General features: G+C 42.1%; 1 protein-coding gene across 1 annotated transcript in view; it reads left to right on the forward strand.

The window, feature by feature from the left end:
- The window catches only part of GCN1 (GCN1 activator of EIF2AK4), a gene marked incomplete in the record, with an annotated part of 339,178 nt that overhangs the window by 214,952 nt on the left and 104,307 nt on the right, over positions 1 to 19,919 (forward strand). Inside the window, 4 exon segments of the mRNA XM_030219069.1 lie at positions 5,606 to 5,771; positions 6,191 to 6,385; positions 6,592 to 6,838; positions 16,945 to 17,066. Of these exon segments, the coding sequence (XP_030074929.1) occupies positions 5,606 to 5,771; positions 6,191 to 6,385; positions 6,592 to 6,838; positions 16,945 to 17,066 (730 nt within the window).

The raw sequence follows: 19,919 nt of genomic DNA on the forward strand, positions 1-19,919 counted from the left end.
TGTTCTTTATTGTTCTGTATTGTATTCCTTTATTTTGCAAGTGAATGATCCCGACCCCGAAGAAATGTGAGGATTCAATGTCCTCTTTGGCACCAAGGAGCATCAATGACCAGCATCAGGCAAAGACCAAGAAGCATTGGCATCAATCCCCCTCGACATATAGTGTTGGGTGTTCTGGAGTACATAGGGAACCCTCGGTCACCAAGAAGCATTGATGCCAGGAGGACTGCTCCCCCACCATACAAGAGGTGTGGATGTGCAGGTCTCCATGCAGCCAGGACCCTTTACCCGTTTCGACCCCGGCAGTCATCATCCTGTCTCTCACCCAACACCCTGCCCTTTCCAGATGGTCTCTCTCGATGAGCACATCTGGGTCATGCTCCATAAGCACTTGGCAAGGCTTTTATAACAGCGTCTGGGGTGCTTTCGCCTGCCATGGCTCTTGCTGCTGGGGTGCTGTGTTGCAGCCTTCAGTGAGCTCTCTGATGCCAGTGCCACATGCAGCTCAGGTGTTGACAGACCCCCATGTGGGTACCCCCTCAACATCAGTGGAGGAAGCTTCGCTGGAGTTGAGGGAGGAGCCGACACCTCAGTGCCCATCTCGAGGACATGGTTCCTCCCAATCGAGACAGGCTCAGTCTCGGTCCTCCCATGAATCGTTCTTTTGCCAACACTGATGAGCACTTATGGGAGTCTGATGAGGATCCACGGTACTTCTTGGAGTAGGAGTCCTATGGTATCCCATCTGATCCCTCCTATCCCAAGGAAAGAAGATCATCTCCACCTGAGAGCCTTTTCTTTTCATCTTTTGTCAGGGAAATGGTGGCTGCCATTCCAATTCATTTAGAGATGGAGGAAGAGCCCAGGGCTGAGATGTTTGAGGTCCTGGACTACGATTTCCCTCCTAGAGAGGCTGTGACAGTCCCGCTTCACAAGATCCTATGGGACATTCAGGTGAAGAACTGGAAGTCAGAGGGTCCCTGTCCTGCCCAAGAAGATAAACACGATGTAATAGATCCAGAGTTCACCAGGGTTTGATGGGCCCAGTTGCCTCATCACTTCTTGGTGATGGAATCCACGCTCAAAAGAGCCAGGAGTTCTAGGGACTATGTTTCTGCGCCCCCTGGCAGAGAAGCTGGAATCCTGTATTCTTTTGGGCAGAAGATGTATCAGTCCTCTATGCTCATCTCCTGTATTCAGTCTTACCAGCTCTATACGAGCCTATACTTGCAGAACTTGGTGCACAGTCTATCTGATTTGGCAGATTCTGTCCCACAGGAGCAGGCTGAATCTCTTCGCCAGTTGGTCTAGCAACAGAAGGCATGTAGAAAGTTTTTGGTTGCGGCTTCTATGACACCTTTCATGTGGAGTCCAGAATCTGTGCCCAAAATATAGCGATGCGCAGACTCTCATGGCTGCATGTCTGACTTGGACTCTGAAGTCCAGCAGAGCTTGATGGATGCCACGGGCTGGGGAGATAACCTTTTTGGAGCTAAGGTGGAGGAGTTCACTGACCTTATCAAGAAACACACTAACACCACTGACGTTCTCTCCCGCCAGTTGTCTTCTGCACTTTCCTCCTCATCGAGAAGGTTTTTGGCTAAGTCGAAGAGGGGTTCCTACTACTTTCAGAGACGTAGGTGTGCTTGTTCTTACCAACAGCGTGTGCCCAAGGCCCAGCCAGCTCCCCAGTCAAAACTGGGGACAAGCTTTTGATTGACTCCAGCCGAGTATAGCTGCAGTAAAAGTGACCATCCTGGACAATCTGTTGGTTGAGGGGAGGTTGAATATTTTCCATGAAAGGTGGCCCCTTGTAACCTTTGACCGGTGGGTTCTTCAAATAGTCTGTTTCAGTTACGGACTTCATTGGCATCAAAGACCACCAAATTGCCCACCAAAAGTGACTCACTTCAATTCTCAGCATAAGCAGGTACTTGCAGAGGAACTCTCCGCCCTTCTAAAGTCTCATTCGGTCGAGCCCGTTCCACCAGGGGAAGAAGGGAAGAGATTCTATTCCAGGTACTTCTTATGCCAAAGAAAACAGGGGGATGCATTCCATCCTAGATCTAAGGGCCCTGAACAAATTCCTGGTCAAAGAATAGTTTAGAATGGTTTCCCTGGGCACCCTTCTCCCCATGATTCAGGAAAACAAATGGCTATGCTATCTGGACTTAAAGGATGCTTACAGTCACATCGCGAAACTTCCAGGTTACAGGAAGTATCTTTGATTTTGTCTTCCAGTACCGCATATTGCCTTTTGGTCTCTCGTCTGCAGTGTGTTGTGGTAGTTGCAGCATCACTACGCAGACTGGGAGTCCATATGTTCCCCTATCTGGACAATTGACTGGTGAAGAGCACATGGAAGGACTGTGCTCAGGAGTCTATGCAGAGAACTATTTGGGTGTCAGAGCTACTAGGGTTTGTTTTAAACTACCCCAAGTTCCATCTCTGTCCTGTTCAGCAATTGGAGTTCATTAGAGTGCTGCTAGATGCGCAGCAAGTGCGGGCTTTTCTTCTTGTGCTGACTGTGGACACTCTTATTGCTCTTGCCACTCAGGTCCAAGCCAGCTAGCAGGTCATAGCTCAGAAGATGTTGCGGTTGTTTGGTGACATTGCCTCCATTGTCCATGTTACTCCCATGACACATCTTCACATGGGAACTTCCAGTGGACCCTAGCTTCCAAGTGATGTCAAGCCTCATGGAACTTAGCTGATGTCATCCGAGTGACACCCGAGTTCGTTCAGTCTCAGATTTGGTGGACAATTTGGTCCAATTTGGCTATGGACTTTCATTCCAAATTCCTCAGCTCAAGAAGGTGCTGATGACGGATGCATCTCACTTGGGCTGAGGAGCTTACTTAGATGGGCTTCACACCCAAGGTGCTTGGTCAGCCCAGGAGACAGATCTCCACATCAATCTTCTGGAGCACTGGGTAATCTGGAACACTCTAAAGGCTTTAAGAGATCAGCTGTTCAACCAAATTGTGCTAATTCAAATAGTCAATCAGGTTGCAAAGTACTACACCAACAATCAGGGGGGCACCAGATCATGCACACTGTTTCAGGAGGTCGTCCAGATGTGGCACTGGGCAGTACAGTATGGGATGCTACTCAAGGCAACTTACCTGATTGGCAAATCCAACAGCCTGACTGACAGACTGAGCATGATCATGTAACCGCACGAGAGGTCCCTCAGCATGGGCGTTGTTCGTGAGGTCTTCCAAGTGTAAGGCTCCCCCTTGGTGGGATCTTTTTGCCACTCAGTTCAATCACAAAGTCTCTTAGTACTGTTTCAGGCTCCAGGCCCATGACATACTAGCGTCAGATGCCTTCCTCCTTCATTGGGGGACTGGTCTTCTGTATGCGTATCCTCCCATCCCTCTTGTGGAGAAGACTTTGCTGAAAGTCATGCAAACTTTTCCCTCCCTGTCTCAAACAATTTGAAAATTCTGGGTGTTACCATTGACCGAAATCTTACACTTGAAAACCACATGAAGAATATAACTAAGAAAATGTTCCATTCCATGTGGAAACTCAAAAGAGTAAAACCTTAATTCCCAAGGGCCATCTTCCGGAACCTGGTACAGTCAATGGTATTAAGTCATCTAGACTATTGCAATACATTTTATGCTGGCTGTAAAGAACAGACCATCAAAAAAACTTCAAACAGCCCAGAATACCGCAGCTAGACTCATATTCGGGAAAACAAAATATGAAAGTGCAAAACCCTTGAGAAAGAAACTACACTGGCTTCCACTTAAAGAACGCACCACATTCAAGATCTGCAGAATTGTTCATAAAATCATCTACGGAGATGCCCCAACCTACATGCTAGACCTAGTGAACCTACCACCCAGAAACGCAAAAAAATCTTCCCGCACCTTTTTCAACCTACACTTCCCCAGTTGTAAAGGATTAAAATACAAACTATCTCACGCGACCAGCTTTTCTTATATGGGCACACAGCTGTGGAATGCACTTCCAACTCACCTGAGAACGATCAATGAATTAATTAACTTCCGCAAATCTCTGAAGACGTACCTCTTTGATAAAGCCTATCACGAGAACCCATAGATAACCATAACACAACACCTTTCCAACTTTAAGCACAATGTATCTACAACTACTTGATCAAATCCTTTTGTCTTCCGTGACTTCTTTGTAACACCAAATGTATACTTCTTTGTAACACCAAATGTATACTTCTTTGTAACGCCAAATGTATACTTCTTTGGAACGCCAAATGTATACTTCTTTGTAACGCCAAATGTATACTTCTTTGTAACGTCAAATGTATACTTCATCCTGTATGGCGAAGCCACATTGAGCCTGCAAATAGGTGGGAAAATGTGGGATACAAGTGAAATAAATAAACCGTGGAACCATGACCCTGAACTATCCATACTGGCCCAGGCAGATCTGGCTCCCTCTTCTGAAGTTGTTCTCCAAAGAGCCTTGGAGATTGGAGTGTTTTCCAGCCCTCATCACAAAGAACGAGGGATCTCTTCTATATCCCAACCTCCAGTCTCTGGCCCTTACAGCTTGGATGTTGAGAGCTTAGAATTTGCTTCCTTGCGTCTTCCTGAGGGTGTCTCCAAGGTCTTACTGGCTTACAGGAAAGATTCCACTACGAGGTGCTCATCTTTCAAATGGAGGAGGTTTGCCGTATGGTGCGAGGGCTAGGCCCTAGATCCCTTTTCTTGTCCTACACAGACATCCTGTTTGAATACCTTCTACTGTGTTTGGTCTCAAGACCAATTCTGTAAGGGCTCACCTTAGCGAGATTAGTGCTTTGTCATCGTGTAGAGCAGTGGTTCCCAAGCCTGGTCCTGGAGGCACCCCAGCCAGTCAGATTTTCAGGATACCCACAATGAATATTCATGAGAGAGATTTTCTTGCACTGTCTCCATTACATGGACATAGACATTTTTTCCCGTTTGAAAATCACTGTTGGACGTCCTACTTTTGTACTCTCCCTAGTCCCGTGCAGAACATACCCACAACATACTCTCTTGCTGTTCGGTTGAACTGCAGTGTGAAACGTCCAGATTCTGACTTTCCAAAATTAGGATTTGGATATTTTTAGCAAACAGATGTTTTTTTAGGCATTTTGAGGTGTCCATCTGCTTTGAAAATGAGCACCTTATTCTCTTTGGCTTTTCCCGAGTCTTAGTTTTGTGGAGGGGGAGGGGTTGGTATGACAATCTAGTAGTCTTTCTTTACTTCTTTGTTGCTTTTCTTTTCCATCCTGTCTGAGTATATGGAGTTCCTTCACTATTTGTTGTAGCTATGTATGTAAACTGTTTTGATGCCTAGCACATTGCAGTGGGCAAGTAAGCAGTGAGTCGGCCTTTGACTGGACAGAGCAATGGTGGATATATGGAACACCATTCAATTTGTGGTGCTAAAAGCAAAAACAGAATTCTAGAAAGTATGAGAATGTAATCTTAACTAAGGATTCTTGAGTTAAAGGTAAGCAGAGTTTAGGCTGCAGTATTTTGTCGGGAAAAGAGAATAGACTGTTTGGTCTCTGTTTCTGTGGAAACTTGTGTAGAACATCTCATATTACCTGATTTTGTCCTTTTGATTTTTGCTTCCTTTCTAGGTGCGGCATAGCCCTAGCACTAAACAAACTGGCACCATATTTGGATGGATTTCAAGTTAAGCCTCTGTTCCAGTTCTTTGTTCCTGATGCCCTTAATGACCGTCACCCTGAGGTCAGGAAGTGCATGTTGGATGCTGCTCTTTCTGCTCTCAACACCCATGGCAAGGTAGGCAGCCGGGTGTGCTCTTCAAGGACAGCACTAAATGAAGCCAACAATGCTAACCCTATATGGCAAGACATTTGAGAAAGACTGTAAAAGATTCAATATTAATAATGCAGTGTATGTACTTCTGTTTCTTGAGTTTGTGCTCTGTTCAGGCAGTTCACCATAAATAGTCTCCTTTACATTAAGAACATTTTGCTAGTAAGTTAACTTTTATTTGGGTGCTACACATTTTGCTTAAATGGTGATGGGCTGACCTAGGAGATTTGTTTAATATCTTTATATTAAGCACATTCCGTTATAAAATTAGATGTTACTTTTGTATTCCACTTAGTTTAATTAGACAATAAGTATACGAATGAATAAATAAATTTAGATTTACACCAATATACTATGACATGACACATTTTCTTCTTTTTCAGGACAGTGTTAATTCTCTCTTGCCAGTGTTTGAAGAGTTTTTGAAAAATGCGCCCACTGATGCCAGTTATGATGCAGTGAGGCAGAGTGTGGTCATCCTAATGGGCTCATTGGCAAAACATTTGGACAAGAATGATCCCAAAGTGAAACCAATTGTAGCCAAACTGATAACTGCACTGTCAACACCATCTCAGCAGGTATCTCCTTACATACACTCCTGGGACTGTTTAACGGGTCAGTGCAAAGATACTGCTTAGGAATGCTACAGGCTGCATACTGTTTTGTCTCTCCTCTGGTGTTATGAAAGCAAAGAGATGTGAAGTACTTTGTTTAATTACACAGGACGAGGGCTTATGGTTGTCATATAGGTGTTCATGTTGCGCTTCTGCAATGCATTCTTCAGGTTCAGGAGTCTGTTGCTAGCTGTCTGCCACCCCTTGTACCAGCTATCAAGGAAGATGCAGCAGGAATGATACAAAAGCTAATGGAACTGCTGTTAGAATCTGATAAATATGCTGAACGCAAAGGTGCAGCCTATGGTTTAGCTGGCCTGGTGAAAGGTCTGGGAATCTTATCTTTGAAGCAGCAAGATATGATGACAACTCTCACTGATGCCATTCAGGATAAGAAGAATTTCCGACGGCGAGAGGGTAAGGGAATTCTTGCTTAATTTTCTTTTCTTTGTTCCCCTATGATTGCAAAAGCTGAACTAAACCATACTTTTCTCAACAAAACATAGAAAATGACAGCAGATAAAGACCATATGGACTATCCAGTCTGCCCATCCATACCATCTACTATCTTTTTCTCTCCCTAAGAGATCCTATACTTTATTGAATTTGGATAGAGTCTGTCTCCACCACCTGCATTGGGAGGCTGTTCCACGCCACCAACATTCTTTCTGTAAAGAAATATTTCCTTGTATTACTCCTTATTCTGTCCCCTTTCACCTTCATTCTATGCCGCCTCATTTAAGAGCATTTATGCCACAGAGATATTTAAATGTGTCTATCGTATCTCCCCTCTCCTACTCCCACCTTTCTTCCAAAGTATACATAATGTCTGTCTCCATATGTTTTATGATGAAGACCACTGACCATTTTAGTAGCTGCCCTCCGGACCAACTTATTTATATCTTTTTTTTTTTTTTTAAGGTGCAGTCTCCAGAATTGTGCAAATTATTCTAAACTATTAAAAAGGCCCGTTTCTCAGAGAAATGAAATGGGCGCTAGCAAGGTTTTCCTCGGAGCGTGTATGTTTGAGAGAGAGTGTGTGTGAGAGAGAGTGAATGTGCGAGAGTGTGTGGGTGACAGAGAGAGAGTGACTCTGGGTGCGAGTGTGTGTGAGAGAGAGTGTCCTCTGGTCTGAGGACCGCCTCTCCCCTCTCAGGTCTGAGGACCGCCTCCTCCCCTCTGTAGCAGAAGGTGAATTTTGAGCTGGCTTACGTATTGTTTTGTTGGGGAGTCTGTGAATTGCATGAGCAATCAGTGCTGCCATTGTGGTGTTGGGAGTTTGTCTGGAGGAGGGTATCGTTGTTCCACATAATTGTATGTGTTTCTGTTGTTTGTGGAGGGGTTGGGGGGTCAGAGGGTGTGTGTGGGTGATTGAGGTACATAGGTGTGTGTGTGTGTGTGTGTGAGTGAGAGAGATGCTGTCTGTGCATGGCACAGTGTGTGTTTCTCTGTGTGTGAGTAGATAGATGCTTTTGGGCGGGTGGGCGGGAGGGAGTGTGGTGGAGCTGGGTAACTTGTGTGCTTTGGCTGTGGGGTCTGGCATTGGAACTCAGGCTGTCCTCCTTTATAGCAAGGTTTTTTTTTTTGTTCTTTTAAAAAGAAGGGGGCAGGGGGAGGAAGAAGACACCATCATCTGCTATACTTGCTTGACACCCATCTATATAAAGAATTCTCACCTCCAACGTTGTGAAGCTCGTAGTTCACGTGCGCACTGTTGTTATTGTTGATGAGCGTCATCGCGTTGGCGAAATGTTGGGGCTCGTTTGTAGAGATTCCTTCGGAGCTATGTGCATGGGGGGAGGTGATTGGGTGATGCGCCGAGGAGGGGGGCACTGACAGCTGATTTGTAGGCAGGGGGAAGAGTAGGGAAACACGCGCTGCGTGTTTCGCTACTGCTCCCCCTGCGTGGCTCGTGGTTTTCTGTCGTTTTGCTTTCATTGGATCTTGTTTGCGACTTGTGCCTTCCCTACCCCTTTTCCTCCCCCTGCATGGCTCGTGGTTTTCTCTGGTTTTTGTGCCTTGTGCCTTCCCCGCCCTGCCGTCGACATCATCGCGTTTTGACGCGAGGGTGGAGGTACAGTGCAGCCCATTGGGTGAGTGTCAGTGCTCCGCCCTCGACATCATAACGTTGTGACGCGAGGGCGGGGCACACACTCATGGGGGAACAGCGATCTACACCAGCACGGAAGTTGGTGCAGCTTCCGGCTTCATTAGAACGTTGGGGTTGTGAATTATGTCTGGATGGGGTGTGGCTGAGGGCAGGTCTATGAGTGAGAGTGAGTGGTGCTGACAGCCTGGAACAGTACAGGGCTTCAGTGTTTCCCTGCCACACAGTGAGGTGAGAATTATTTATATAGATGAGGTTTCAGCAGAGACCTATACTGGGACATCACCTTCTTTTTCCTGCTGGCCATTCCTCTCCCTATGCACCCAAGAATCCTTCTGACTTTTGCCATCACCTTTTCTACCTCTTTGGTCACCTTAAGATCATCAGATACGATAACTTCAAAGTCCCTGCTCTTCTTTTGTACACAGAAGTACTTCACCCCCTATTCTGCAATGCTCCCTTGGGTTTTTGTAGCACAAATGTATGACCCTTTATTTTGTAGCATTAAATCTTAGTGACCAAATTCTAGACCATTTTTCAAGCTTCACTAGATCCCTCCTTTTGTTCACCTTAGAGGGGTGTCTATTCTGTTGTATGTTTTCATATCATCTGCAAAGAGACGAACTTTGAGACAAATACTTAGAAAAATATTAAAAGCAGCTGGACTGCAAAGTGCAGGATGCCTTGCCCACCAAATATTCCCTATTTCCTTTGCTGATATCGTAGAATAAAAATGAAAGTTCAGAAACTGTAAGTTATAATAACACATCAAATTTTCTATTTTTGTGAAACTTATTCTCAAGTATCTTACTCCCTTTGACTAAGGCAGTAGTAAAATTCAAACAGTTCAATCATCTTGACCTAATCATATAAGATATTATCATGACCTCCCACCCATTTGGCCCAAAGATGTCAAGTCTACAGTTTCACTAGTAACATTGCACAACTCTGATGAGAAAATGGCATCCATTTTAGCCACCACTCTCAAAATCTCAAAGTTGGTTACATGTCTCTGTTAAGGTGATGAGCTTCCCAGGCCCAAGGAGTCCAGAAGGACCATTGGATATAGGGAGACTTTTGGAGAAGTTATAACATTATGTACACTTTCCAAAGTCAATTGGGATGTAATACTGGAGATACCTTGCAGAGGGAACTGTGTGTACACTTTCCAAAGTCAAGTGGTGTGTAATACTGGAGATATCCATTGACAGAATTGCAAGGGAACTGTGTGGTGTAACTCTATCATCAGCTAAATTTCCATTGTTCTTCATGTTGCCAAAACATATTGGGGATCATTTTCAAAATAGAAAAACATAAAGTGACATTTGGAAATTGAGATTTTTGAAACTCAGGTTTGAGACTTTTTTCTCTGCAGTGCGTTCAAACAACAAGGGGGCATGTTGGGGACAAGATTTGGGCATTCCCAGAACTTGGATGCTTTTCTGCCATAATGGAACAAAGCAAAAATGTCCAGGACTAAATGTGAGACATTTTGGTCTAGACCTGTTTCAGTCACACCTAAGTAAAAAAAAAAAAAAAAAAGGGTGCCCTAAATGATAAAGTGGCCACTGGAAGGATTATTCCCCCAGTGGTCACTGACCCCCTCCCACCCCCAAGGGGATGTGAAGGAAACAGTACATACCAGCCTGTATGATAGCTTCAGATGTTATAGCCAGTCCTGTTAGAGCAGCAAGCAGGTCCCTGCGGGAGGGGGGTCCTGAGCCCAAGGTGGGGGGGGCATATTTTGGCCCACTGCCCCCCAACCCCGCCACTTTCGACCCCTGCCGCCGCAAGGTACCTTTGCTGGCGGGGGTCCCCAACCCCCGCCAGCCAAAGTCTTCTTCAGCACCGGTCTCCGACACGTTCAATGATCTGTGGTATGAGTCCTGATGTCCTGCACATTCCTTTAAATGAAACTTAAAAAAAGATATAGCAGGATTAGAAAAGGTTCAGAGAAAAGTGACCAAAATGATAAAGGGGATGGAACTCCTCTCGTATGAGGAAAAGCTAAAGAGGTTAGGGCCCTTTAGCTTGGAAAACAGATGGATGAGGGGAAACATGATTGAGGTCTACAAAATCTTGAGTGGAGTAGAACGAGTAGAAGTGAATTGATTTTTTATTCATTCCAGAAGTACAAAGACTAGGGGACACTCAAAGTCACATGGAAATACTTTTAAAACAAATAGGAGGAAATATTTTTTCACTCGATGAATAGTTAAGCTTTGGAACTGTTTGCCGGAGTATGTGGTAACAGCAGTTAGCGTATCTGGGTTTAAAAAAGGTTTGGCCAAGTTCCTGGATGAAAAGTCCATAGTCTGCTATTGAGTCAGACATGGGGAAGCTATTGCTTGCCCTGAGATTGGTAGCATGGAATGCTGCCACTATTTGGGTTTCAGCCAGGTACTTGTGACCTGTCTTGGCCACTGTTGGAAATGGGATACTGGGCTAGATGGACCTTTGGTGTGACACAGTATGGCTATTTTTATGTTATGTTCTTATGAAGACACATACACATGTTTTCATCCATTTCTATTTATGTATTGGCATCTAGAAAATAAAAAAAAAAATGTGTAAAAAAAATAAAAAGTAAAACTACTCAAAACGTAACCTTCCTAGCTCATGGGATTGTCATAGGTCCTATATTAACCCAAATTACAATTAAACTCAATGTATGTATTTCAATCCTGCTAACCAGTGTGACCATATTAAAATGATCCAAGACGCCACTGAAAACAAATAAAATACAGAAAACAAAACACCATTTTACTAGAAATACAATTTTACAAAATATAAAGGGAACAATATAACTCGTAGATCTACATATCATGAACGCACTAAAACGTCATAGATGGGTTGACACACTCCTACCTGCAGATGGAGACTGAGAACTGCTGAGTTTCAAGTAAGCTTATAAGTGTTCTTTGCAATCCCCTGAAAGCCAGTCTGTTCTCAATCTCATCAGATGGTAGCAGTGGTAAGCCTGTGTGGGCCCTAGGGGAATGACTTTAGGCTTGTTGGGATTTTTTTTTTTTTTTTCTTTGGGTCTAGATACTGGTAATGCAATTTATTAACAAAAAAAAAAAGAGAGAAAAGAAAGCCTTCTCAGTGTTCACTGTTTCTTCATTTTTACTAGAACTACAGTTTTGCAAACTATCAAAGGAACAATACAACTTGTAAATATACATATTATGAAACACTAAAACACCATTTCTTCACCATGCTTCGAAAGGATCTGATAATAGTATAACAATATTACTCAACTCTCCTACATAAAGAGTTCAAACAAAAAAAAATACCATTCAGAAGAAAATGCTATCTCACAGGTGGACCAAATAGAGCCCAAAGAGGCCTTACTTCCAGAATAGTGAATTTCACGCCATTGCTAGAGAGACAGGTTGAAGTCATTGTGTGATGACAAGCCTAGTGAACGTAACACACGCAAAGTTGCTTTGCCTGGCTAGCATATTGTGCACAATTGTAGCTCTAGTAAAATGCTGTCCTGTTTCCTGCATTTTTTTCAATAGCATTTTGTTTTACATTAGTTTAATATGGTCACACTGGTTAGCAGGAATGACATATATATATTGGGACTAATTCTAATTTGCATTAAAATTGGACCCATGCCATGAGTTGTGAAGGTTATTTTGAGTTGTTTTATTTTTTACACTTTATTTTTTTATTTTTTAGATATCCATACATAAATCGAAGTGGATGAATACATTTGTATGTTTTCATATTTTGTTGGTGCATTCCTTATCTTCTATGTGGATGACCAGTGACTGGTGGTAATTATGCTCAAGTAGTTCCTTTTTAAGTGATGAGAATGTGGTAACTCTGTGTGGTTCAGTGTTTTGTTTTGTTTTTTGGGTTTTTTTTTCGTCACTGTTTTAAATATTTTTAGATAGCTGTACATGTTTCAATATGTCTTATATTGCACCATCTCATTTTACATTTTAACTTATGTTTTTTGTAATGTTTTTATATGTTTCTGTTCTCTGTATGTGACATTTACCACTGATGCAGCCTGTTGGCAAAACATAGGTTCTGTGTGTACTATTGTTGGATATTAAATATTGCTTTTAAAAACAGAACTCGGGGGGGGGGGGGGGGGGTTATGCACACTTTTTTATTTATTTTTTAACCACTTGTATAGTGCTGGCATCCTTTGCTATAGTGACACAGACAAGGTTTTATCTTCTTTTTAAGGAAATGTGTTTTATTTCATGGTGTAGCTATTTGGGTTTACCCAGATATGTCTTTCTGTATACAGGAAATCTGTGGAGAATTTCTTAAACTTAAACAAAGGGTATAGAGCTTGGGTGTGACTTAAATTTCCTCATAAATCTTTAATAATAGTTCAAGGGAAAGATTGTGTTTTTTTAATCAAGTACATTTGAATGAATTTATTTCGACATATGAAGAAAGGACAGTCTTCAGTTAGCTGATGATTTAATAGAGGCTTTTGTTTTATTTGCAGATTATATTTTGCTTGGTTGCTTTATTATTCCTTTTTTTCTTTGGTGATTCTTTCTCCCCATATTTCTTCATTTAAAAGAGTAGGTCAGGGATTTTGCCCTCTAGATTTTTTTTTTTTTTTGGTATGTAATAATTGCAATAATTACTCTTTTTTTTTTTTTTTTTAACTGATATGCGATATAGTGATTGTTAATTAAAAGAGAGAACCAGACCAAGAACCAATCCCCCACCACTAGTAACGTCCCAGTTTTCAGATTGAACTCCATTTACCACTACCTTTTGTCATCTATCATTCGGGGGGGGGGGGGGGGTTAATTGAAATTTTGAAATGAAATTAAAACCTACAAGAAAAAAAGAAAAACCACAGAGGGAAAAATTACAAGAAATATTAATACAAAGAGCACAGATAAATGCAACTCACATTATGGGGAGAAAAAGAAAACAAAAAAAAATAAAATCAATGGAAAAAGAGAACCCTCTAACAGAAATCTCACATGTGATACCAGCAGTTACTGGATCTATAAAACACCCCTCCACCAAAACTCCCAGAAACAATTTGGCCAAAAGGCTTCAACAGTAGTTTTGGTTTTGACCAAAACTGATCACGTATGTTCAGTGGAAGGCAAAAATTTGTGATTTCTCCTGTGTCTCTCTCTCCCTCCCTCCCCTTCCCCTCCGCTTACCTATAGATACTCCAATTGGAGCTATCATATAATCCCTGGTGATCTAGGGGTGTAATCAGGGCAGGAGTGATCCCTAGTCACTCCTTCCCATGCTGGCTCTGCTCTCGAAATGGCTGCCATGACCATGGTAATCTTGCAAGACTGCTGCAAGAGGTCACAGCAGCCATTTGAGAGTAGAGCTGACATGGGGAAGAGCGACTGGGGTTCACTTCTACCCTGACTAGACTACCAGTGGTATGCAGAAGCTAGATTATTTGAGAAAGGAACCTGCAATGATTGTTTTTTTCCAGCACAAGTACTGGTCTGCTTATAGTGTTAGTAGAGAAATGATATTACAATATATTTTTTTTATTTTTTTTTTTTATGTTAATTTATATACCGTATCTTATTGCATCTGCAAAACAGAACGGTTTACATATATATAAAAAAATTGGTATATACAAATAGACATAGGAATTCCATTCATGACAGGAAAGCACAGCAATCAAGATAAACTACATAATAAATCAATACAAGTTAAAAATCTAATATCCAGTTAAGCTATCCCATTTTTCTTTGTCTTTTTGACCTTATCTCATTATGCTAAGTTCTGTTCTACGTAGCTTATAAAGAGAGAGGTTTTCAGAAGTTTTCGGTAATGGAGATAAGATTTCTCTAATCTGATCTCCTTTGGAAGGCTATTCCAAAGGGAGGGTGACAGGTAGAAAAAAGCCGATCTCCGTGTAGATTCCCATCTAGCCTTAGTAAGAGGGGGAATGACTAACCTGTTATCTGTTAGGGATCTGAGAGTTCGCATAGCGGTGTAGGGGATTGTTAAATTCGACAAGTAGCTAGGGTTTAATGTGTGAAAGGCTTTGTGTGTCAGGACAAGAGCCTTAAACTTTATTCTTGCTTCGACCGGGAGCCAGTGCAGATGATGCAATAAAGGTGTTGCTCGATCATCCCTCCGGGCCCTACAGATCATACGTGCTGCTGTATTTTGAATTCTTTGTAATCGCTTTAAGTTTGCTTGAGTAATCCCAGCATATACAATGTTACAGTAGTCTAAACATGAAGTAATATATGCCGATGTCAGCGTTTTGAGAGAGTCCTTACTTATTGAATTTCTGACTGACCGAAGCCGTCTCAGATGAAAGAAAGATTTTTTCACTACATCGGATACTTGTTCCTCAAAGGTCAATGCGGAATCAATAATGACCCCGAGATATCTAAAAGACTTAACTGTTGGAATATTCTGACCAAATAGCACAGGTACCACAGAGGGATATGTGCCTTGCCCTACTATCCAAGATGTAGTAGTCTTATCCGGGTTCAGTACCAGCTGATGTGTTGTCAACCAGTCTGCTACTTTATCCAAGCATATTTGAATGGGTGTAAGATCTATGTTCGATGGTCTAACATAATGGATAAGCAAAAAATCATCTGCATATGAGTAAAAATGAAGTCTGTATATTAGAAAATAATTTGAGAAATGTATTGCTCTTGATAGTAATTTTTCAGAGCATATAGTCTTCGCATTCACATCAATGGGCTTTTTTATTTTGGATTGTTCATCAAGCTGGTATAGTGTCCACAGCATAGACCAGTATCTTTACTCCTTTACCCTTTTTTTTTTTTAGTAAGAATCTATATTATGCTTGTCCATGTTTTATAACTAAATACAAAAGGGGAAACACCTCAAAATACTACTTTCTCTTGTTGCTTGTGCACAGTTTGGGTAAGCATAAAAGCTGGTAATCATGATTTTTTTTTTTAACATGTTCTCACAAAGTTATGTCTCAGAGGACATTTAACTACATCTACTTTGACCTGGGAACCTAAACATGCCAGACTTGTTGAGAAGCCCTTGTTAAAATGGTTTTCCTAGTTGTCAGTCTATGCTGGAGGGTGGTAATCTCCTGTGAATTTAGCAGAGGGCTTAGAGGGCTGCTGACTACAGGCTCTGACAATCCCTAGTGGGCCTCATTGGTTCAGATTAACACAACCAAACTTTAGTTTTCAGTTTTGGTTTCGGCTCGGTTGGCCTCTAACTGAGAAAATCTTAATCCTGTAACCACAAAACAGATAATCTTTCTTTTTAAAGAAAGACACCAAAATCACTAATTTATCATTCTTAGTGAAGAACATAACTAGTAAGGTAGCCCTTAAGGAAATATCTTCAGTGAGACTTTCCAAGAAATTTGCCAAATCAGGCGCCTTCTCCCATCACATTCTTCATTAAAGATTTCTGAAAAACATAACGACAGTAGGGATATTCAAGACCTCTTTGAAATATTTAATCAACTAACTCTTACATGAAAGCACTCATTGTGGAAAATTAAAAAATCAAAGATTTCAAGCTGTCAAGGAATTTTTCAGCCCCTCCAGCTTAAAATGAGTGGAGAGGTTTGTCCTTGATTGCCAAATTAAGCTTTTGAAGTTCCATAATTTGGAGTGCCTCAACAGAGGAACACTTTTATTTAGATCTTGCCAACCTAGCTACTATCTCTTGAGAAAAGTGACATAACTGACCAAGCATCTCCCCCCACCCTTTATTATGGATTCAGTTCTTTTGACAACAGTCCAAATATCTTTCAATATCACTTCCTTAGATCCAGAGACATATTTAAACCACAAGCCTCGTCTCAACAACTGCTTTGGCACTGGAACCACAACCCCTCTTCATGACGGGTTCAACAGGAATAGTTGCCCCAAGACTCATGCCAACAGCACTCACTAGAGAAGCAGAGTGTATACTCCAAAGAGGAACTAGGTAAAAGAGTTACCGTTGAAGGTGCAAGACCCGCAACCAAATGTTTATCCACAAGGCCTCGTGCGCTACAGTGATTAGTTTATAGTTTAATTTATAGTTTATTAAGTAGTTACTATACCACTTTAACTGGCCAAGCAGGGTAAAGTGGTGTACACACTACAACAAAATATAAGAAAAGGAGCTCCATTATTTATTAGTAAAGCGAAGATCACTCACTCTAGAACTGGACAAAGAGAGGGGGGGGGGGGGGACAATATCATAGTGTCAAAAGGATAGACAAAAGGAAAAGGGGTAGTTAGCAAACCTTTCAGCTTCCTGATAGATTCTCTTAGTTTACTCCTAAAATTCATTTAAACAAGTTAAGTTTTTCTGGATTTGGTCATGTTCAGTTGCAAGAGGGAATTTTTTAAAATTTACATATAGATAGAATGTGTGTTTCTTGCTGCTGTACTTGTTTTGTGTGTCCTTGTCTTGGTTGATAGTATGTCTTGTGATTTTTCCTCAGGTGCTCTTTTTGCCTTTGAGATGCTGTGTAACATGCTAGGGAAGCTGTTTGAGCCCTATGTGGTTCATGTTCTACCCCACCTACTGCTCTGCTTTGGAGATGGGAACCAGTATGTGCGAGAGGTTAGTAAAGATCTAGAATTCCCATATATAAAGAAATATTGGGACTGGCCCAGTGGAAGTTCTGTGTCAACAGAATACCTATATTTGAATTGGGATCCAAGTTTTCTGGTCATTCTGCTGGTTATGACTGGGGCTGCTGAAGAGGCAGCATTTATAGCTCCTGTGAAGAAGAACCTGTGGGCATGATTCAAGGTATTGACTATGTGCTGGGTTCTGAAAGATTTGTTTGTAGCCCTCTACCAATCACTACTGCTATGATGGCTGGTCACTGGGGGGGGGGGGGGGGGTGAATGGCCCATGATTGAAATCCCATGATGCCATAGCCTCTGATGCTTAACACAGGTTCTTGCTAGATAAAAAGCGCAGGTATGGAGGAAGATGAGCCAACCTGAAAACAAAAAAGATGTTGAATATTGAGGAACCATCTACATGATGTAGCCATCATGGAGAGGAGAAGCTACAACCAGAGCCCACTCTATTTCTACATACAATTCTTAACCGTTCTACCCATCCCCATCTCACACATTATATTCTGCACTTACTGACTCTGTTGTGAAGGTGCAGATGGTGTAGTCCATACTCTAGGGAGAGGCTGACTGTGATGGTGAAAATAGAATGTGCCCTTTGTTTCCAGGAAAAGGCTGGCTTTGCTAATGGTGTGCATATTATAGGCCATATATATGATACCTAAAGAATCATGATCTGCTTTGCAGAAATGTGGAAATTGTGCCACAAGTCAGCGATCCTTCTGGAGTGGAGGAGTAGCCTAGTGCAGTGAACTTTGATCCTGGGGAACTGGGTTCAATTCCCACTGCAGCTCCTTGTGACTCTGGGCAAGTCACTTAACCCTCCATTGCCCCTGGTACAAATAACTACCTGTATATACTATATAAACCGCTTTGAATGTAGTCGCAAAAAAACACAGAAAGGCAGTGTATCAAGTCCCATTCCCTTTCCCTGCTACCATTGGTTCTTGGATACTGTTATATATATTCTGGGATCAGCTGAGTACTTGTGTCTCTTACAGTGGCCAGTGCAGTTCACAACACTGAGCATGAATTATCTTGGTCAGACTTTTGTTATTCTGTTGTCATGGGTCAGTATTCAAAGGGTGTGTCTGGCTAACTTTGAAAGTTAGCTGGACATTGATTGTGCAAAAATAAATCCTGTTAAGGGCAAAATGTGAATCTAAGTGTTATTACTATCAGTGATATTCTGGGTGGTATTGACTGGATTCGCGTTAATAAAGATTAAATTGAAAAAAAAAGTTAGCTGGACAAACCTTTTTTGAAAATTCCCCCTTCTCTCCCACCCTTGTGTCCTCCCCATTTCTCCTCCCAGCAGAGTTTTGTCTGGGCAAATTATAACCCACTTAAAATTTTGCCATATGGAATCTTGGTGCTGTAGGTATTTCCAGAGGATGGTTGAACTTTGGTGGATGAGTGCCAAAATTCAGCACTTTTCAGCCAGGATTATTCTTGTTGACCAAATAGAAAACCTAAAGTTAACCAGACCAGTCTAGATGACTGTGGGCAGATGGAGACACAATAAATGAGCATTTCATTACATAGGCTCCCACTATTCCAGAACCTGTGAGATAGTTGTGTCAATCTACCAACATGTGGAGATAGAGAACTGAAAACTGAACTGAGACATCTGTCTCTTGGCTTCCAGTGTATTGTGTTGGAACAATTGCATCGCTCTAATTGTAGGGGTAATTTTGGGCATATGCTACGACAGTCTGAACAATAGTGGATTTTTTTCTTTACTTCCGTTGAACTCTATGTATTGAATGTTAGGAATGAATGGCCCGCCTTCATTTAGGTGGCCCGTTGACAAGCATTTTTGATTGTTTTGAATGCGATTGGTTGTCCTCTGACAAAGGAGGTGGAACATTGCCTTTAAATTTTACTGGCATTTTCTATCAGTTAACCTGCCTGATCTTTGGGAGCAGTGGTCATGACACAGGATGACTACCACTGATGCAGCTTTGGAGAAACGGGGATTCCCCATTATGTATTGAGGACCCGTCGGCATGCTGGTCTATTTCTGGTTGAAGTAAGAAGACAGTGTGAGATAAGTGGATTATACAGAATTACTGACTTTGGATTACAGTGACAGTGATTAATGTTTTTTGCCTGTGGAATACATAAGTACGTAAGTACTGCCACACTGGGAAAAGACCAAAGGTCCATCAAGCCCAGCACTCTGTCTCCAACAGCGGCCAATCCAGGCCCCAAGAACCTGGCAAAACCCCAAAATTTAATAACGATCAATGGACTTTTCCTTCAGGAATCTGTCCAGACTCAGGAAGGCCAGCTGCCGTCACTACCTTCTCCGGCAATGAGTTCCAGAGTCTTAACCACGCGCTGAGTAAAGAAAACTTTCTCCAATTTGTTTTAAACCTACCACATTCTAATTTCATCTTGTGTCCCCTTGTTCTATTATTGTTAGAAAGCGTAAACAAACGCTTCACATCTGTCCGCTCTAACCCCACTCATTATTTTGTACACCTCTATCATATCACCTCTCAGCCGCCTTTTCTCCAGGCTAAAGAGTCCTAGCCTTTGTAACCTCTCCTCATAAGGTAGTCGTCCCATCCCTTTTATCATTTTCGTCGCCCTTCTCTGCACCTTCTCCAATTCCTTTATATCTTTTTTGAGATGAGGCGACCAGAACTGAACACAATACTCCAGGTGCGGTCGCACCATGGCGCGATATAACGGCATTATAACATCCTCATGCTTGTTTTCCAGCCCTTGTTTTTTTCTACTGTGTTTGGGAATTCAGTTTAGGTCTTAGATTCCGCTAATATCCCCTGTAAAGAGTTAAGTTCAGTTTACAGCATTAGTA

The sequence above is a fragment of the Microcaecilia unicolor genome, chromosome 11 (genome assembly GCF_901765095.1).
Source record: "Microcaecilia unicolor chromosome 11, aMicUni1.1, whole genome shotgun sequence".
Taxonomy (NCBI): domain Eukaryota; kingdom Metazoa; phylum Chordata; class Amphibia; order Gymnophiona; family Siphonopidae; genus Microcaecilia; species Microcaecilia unicolor.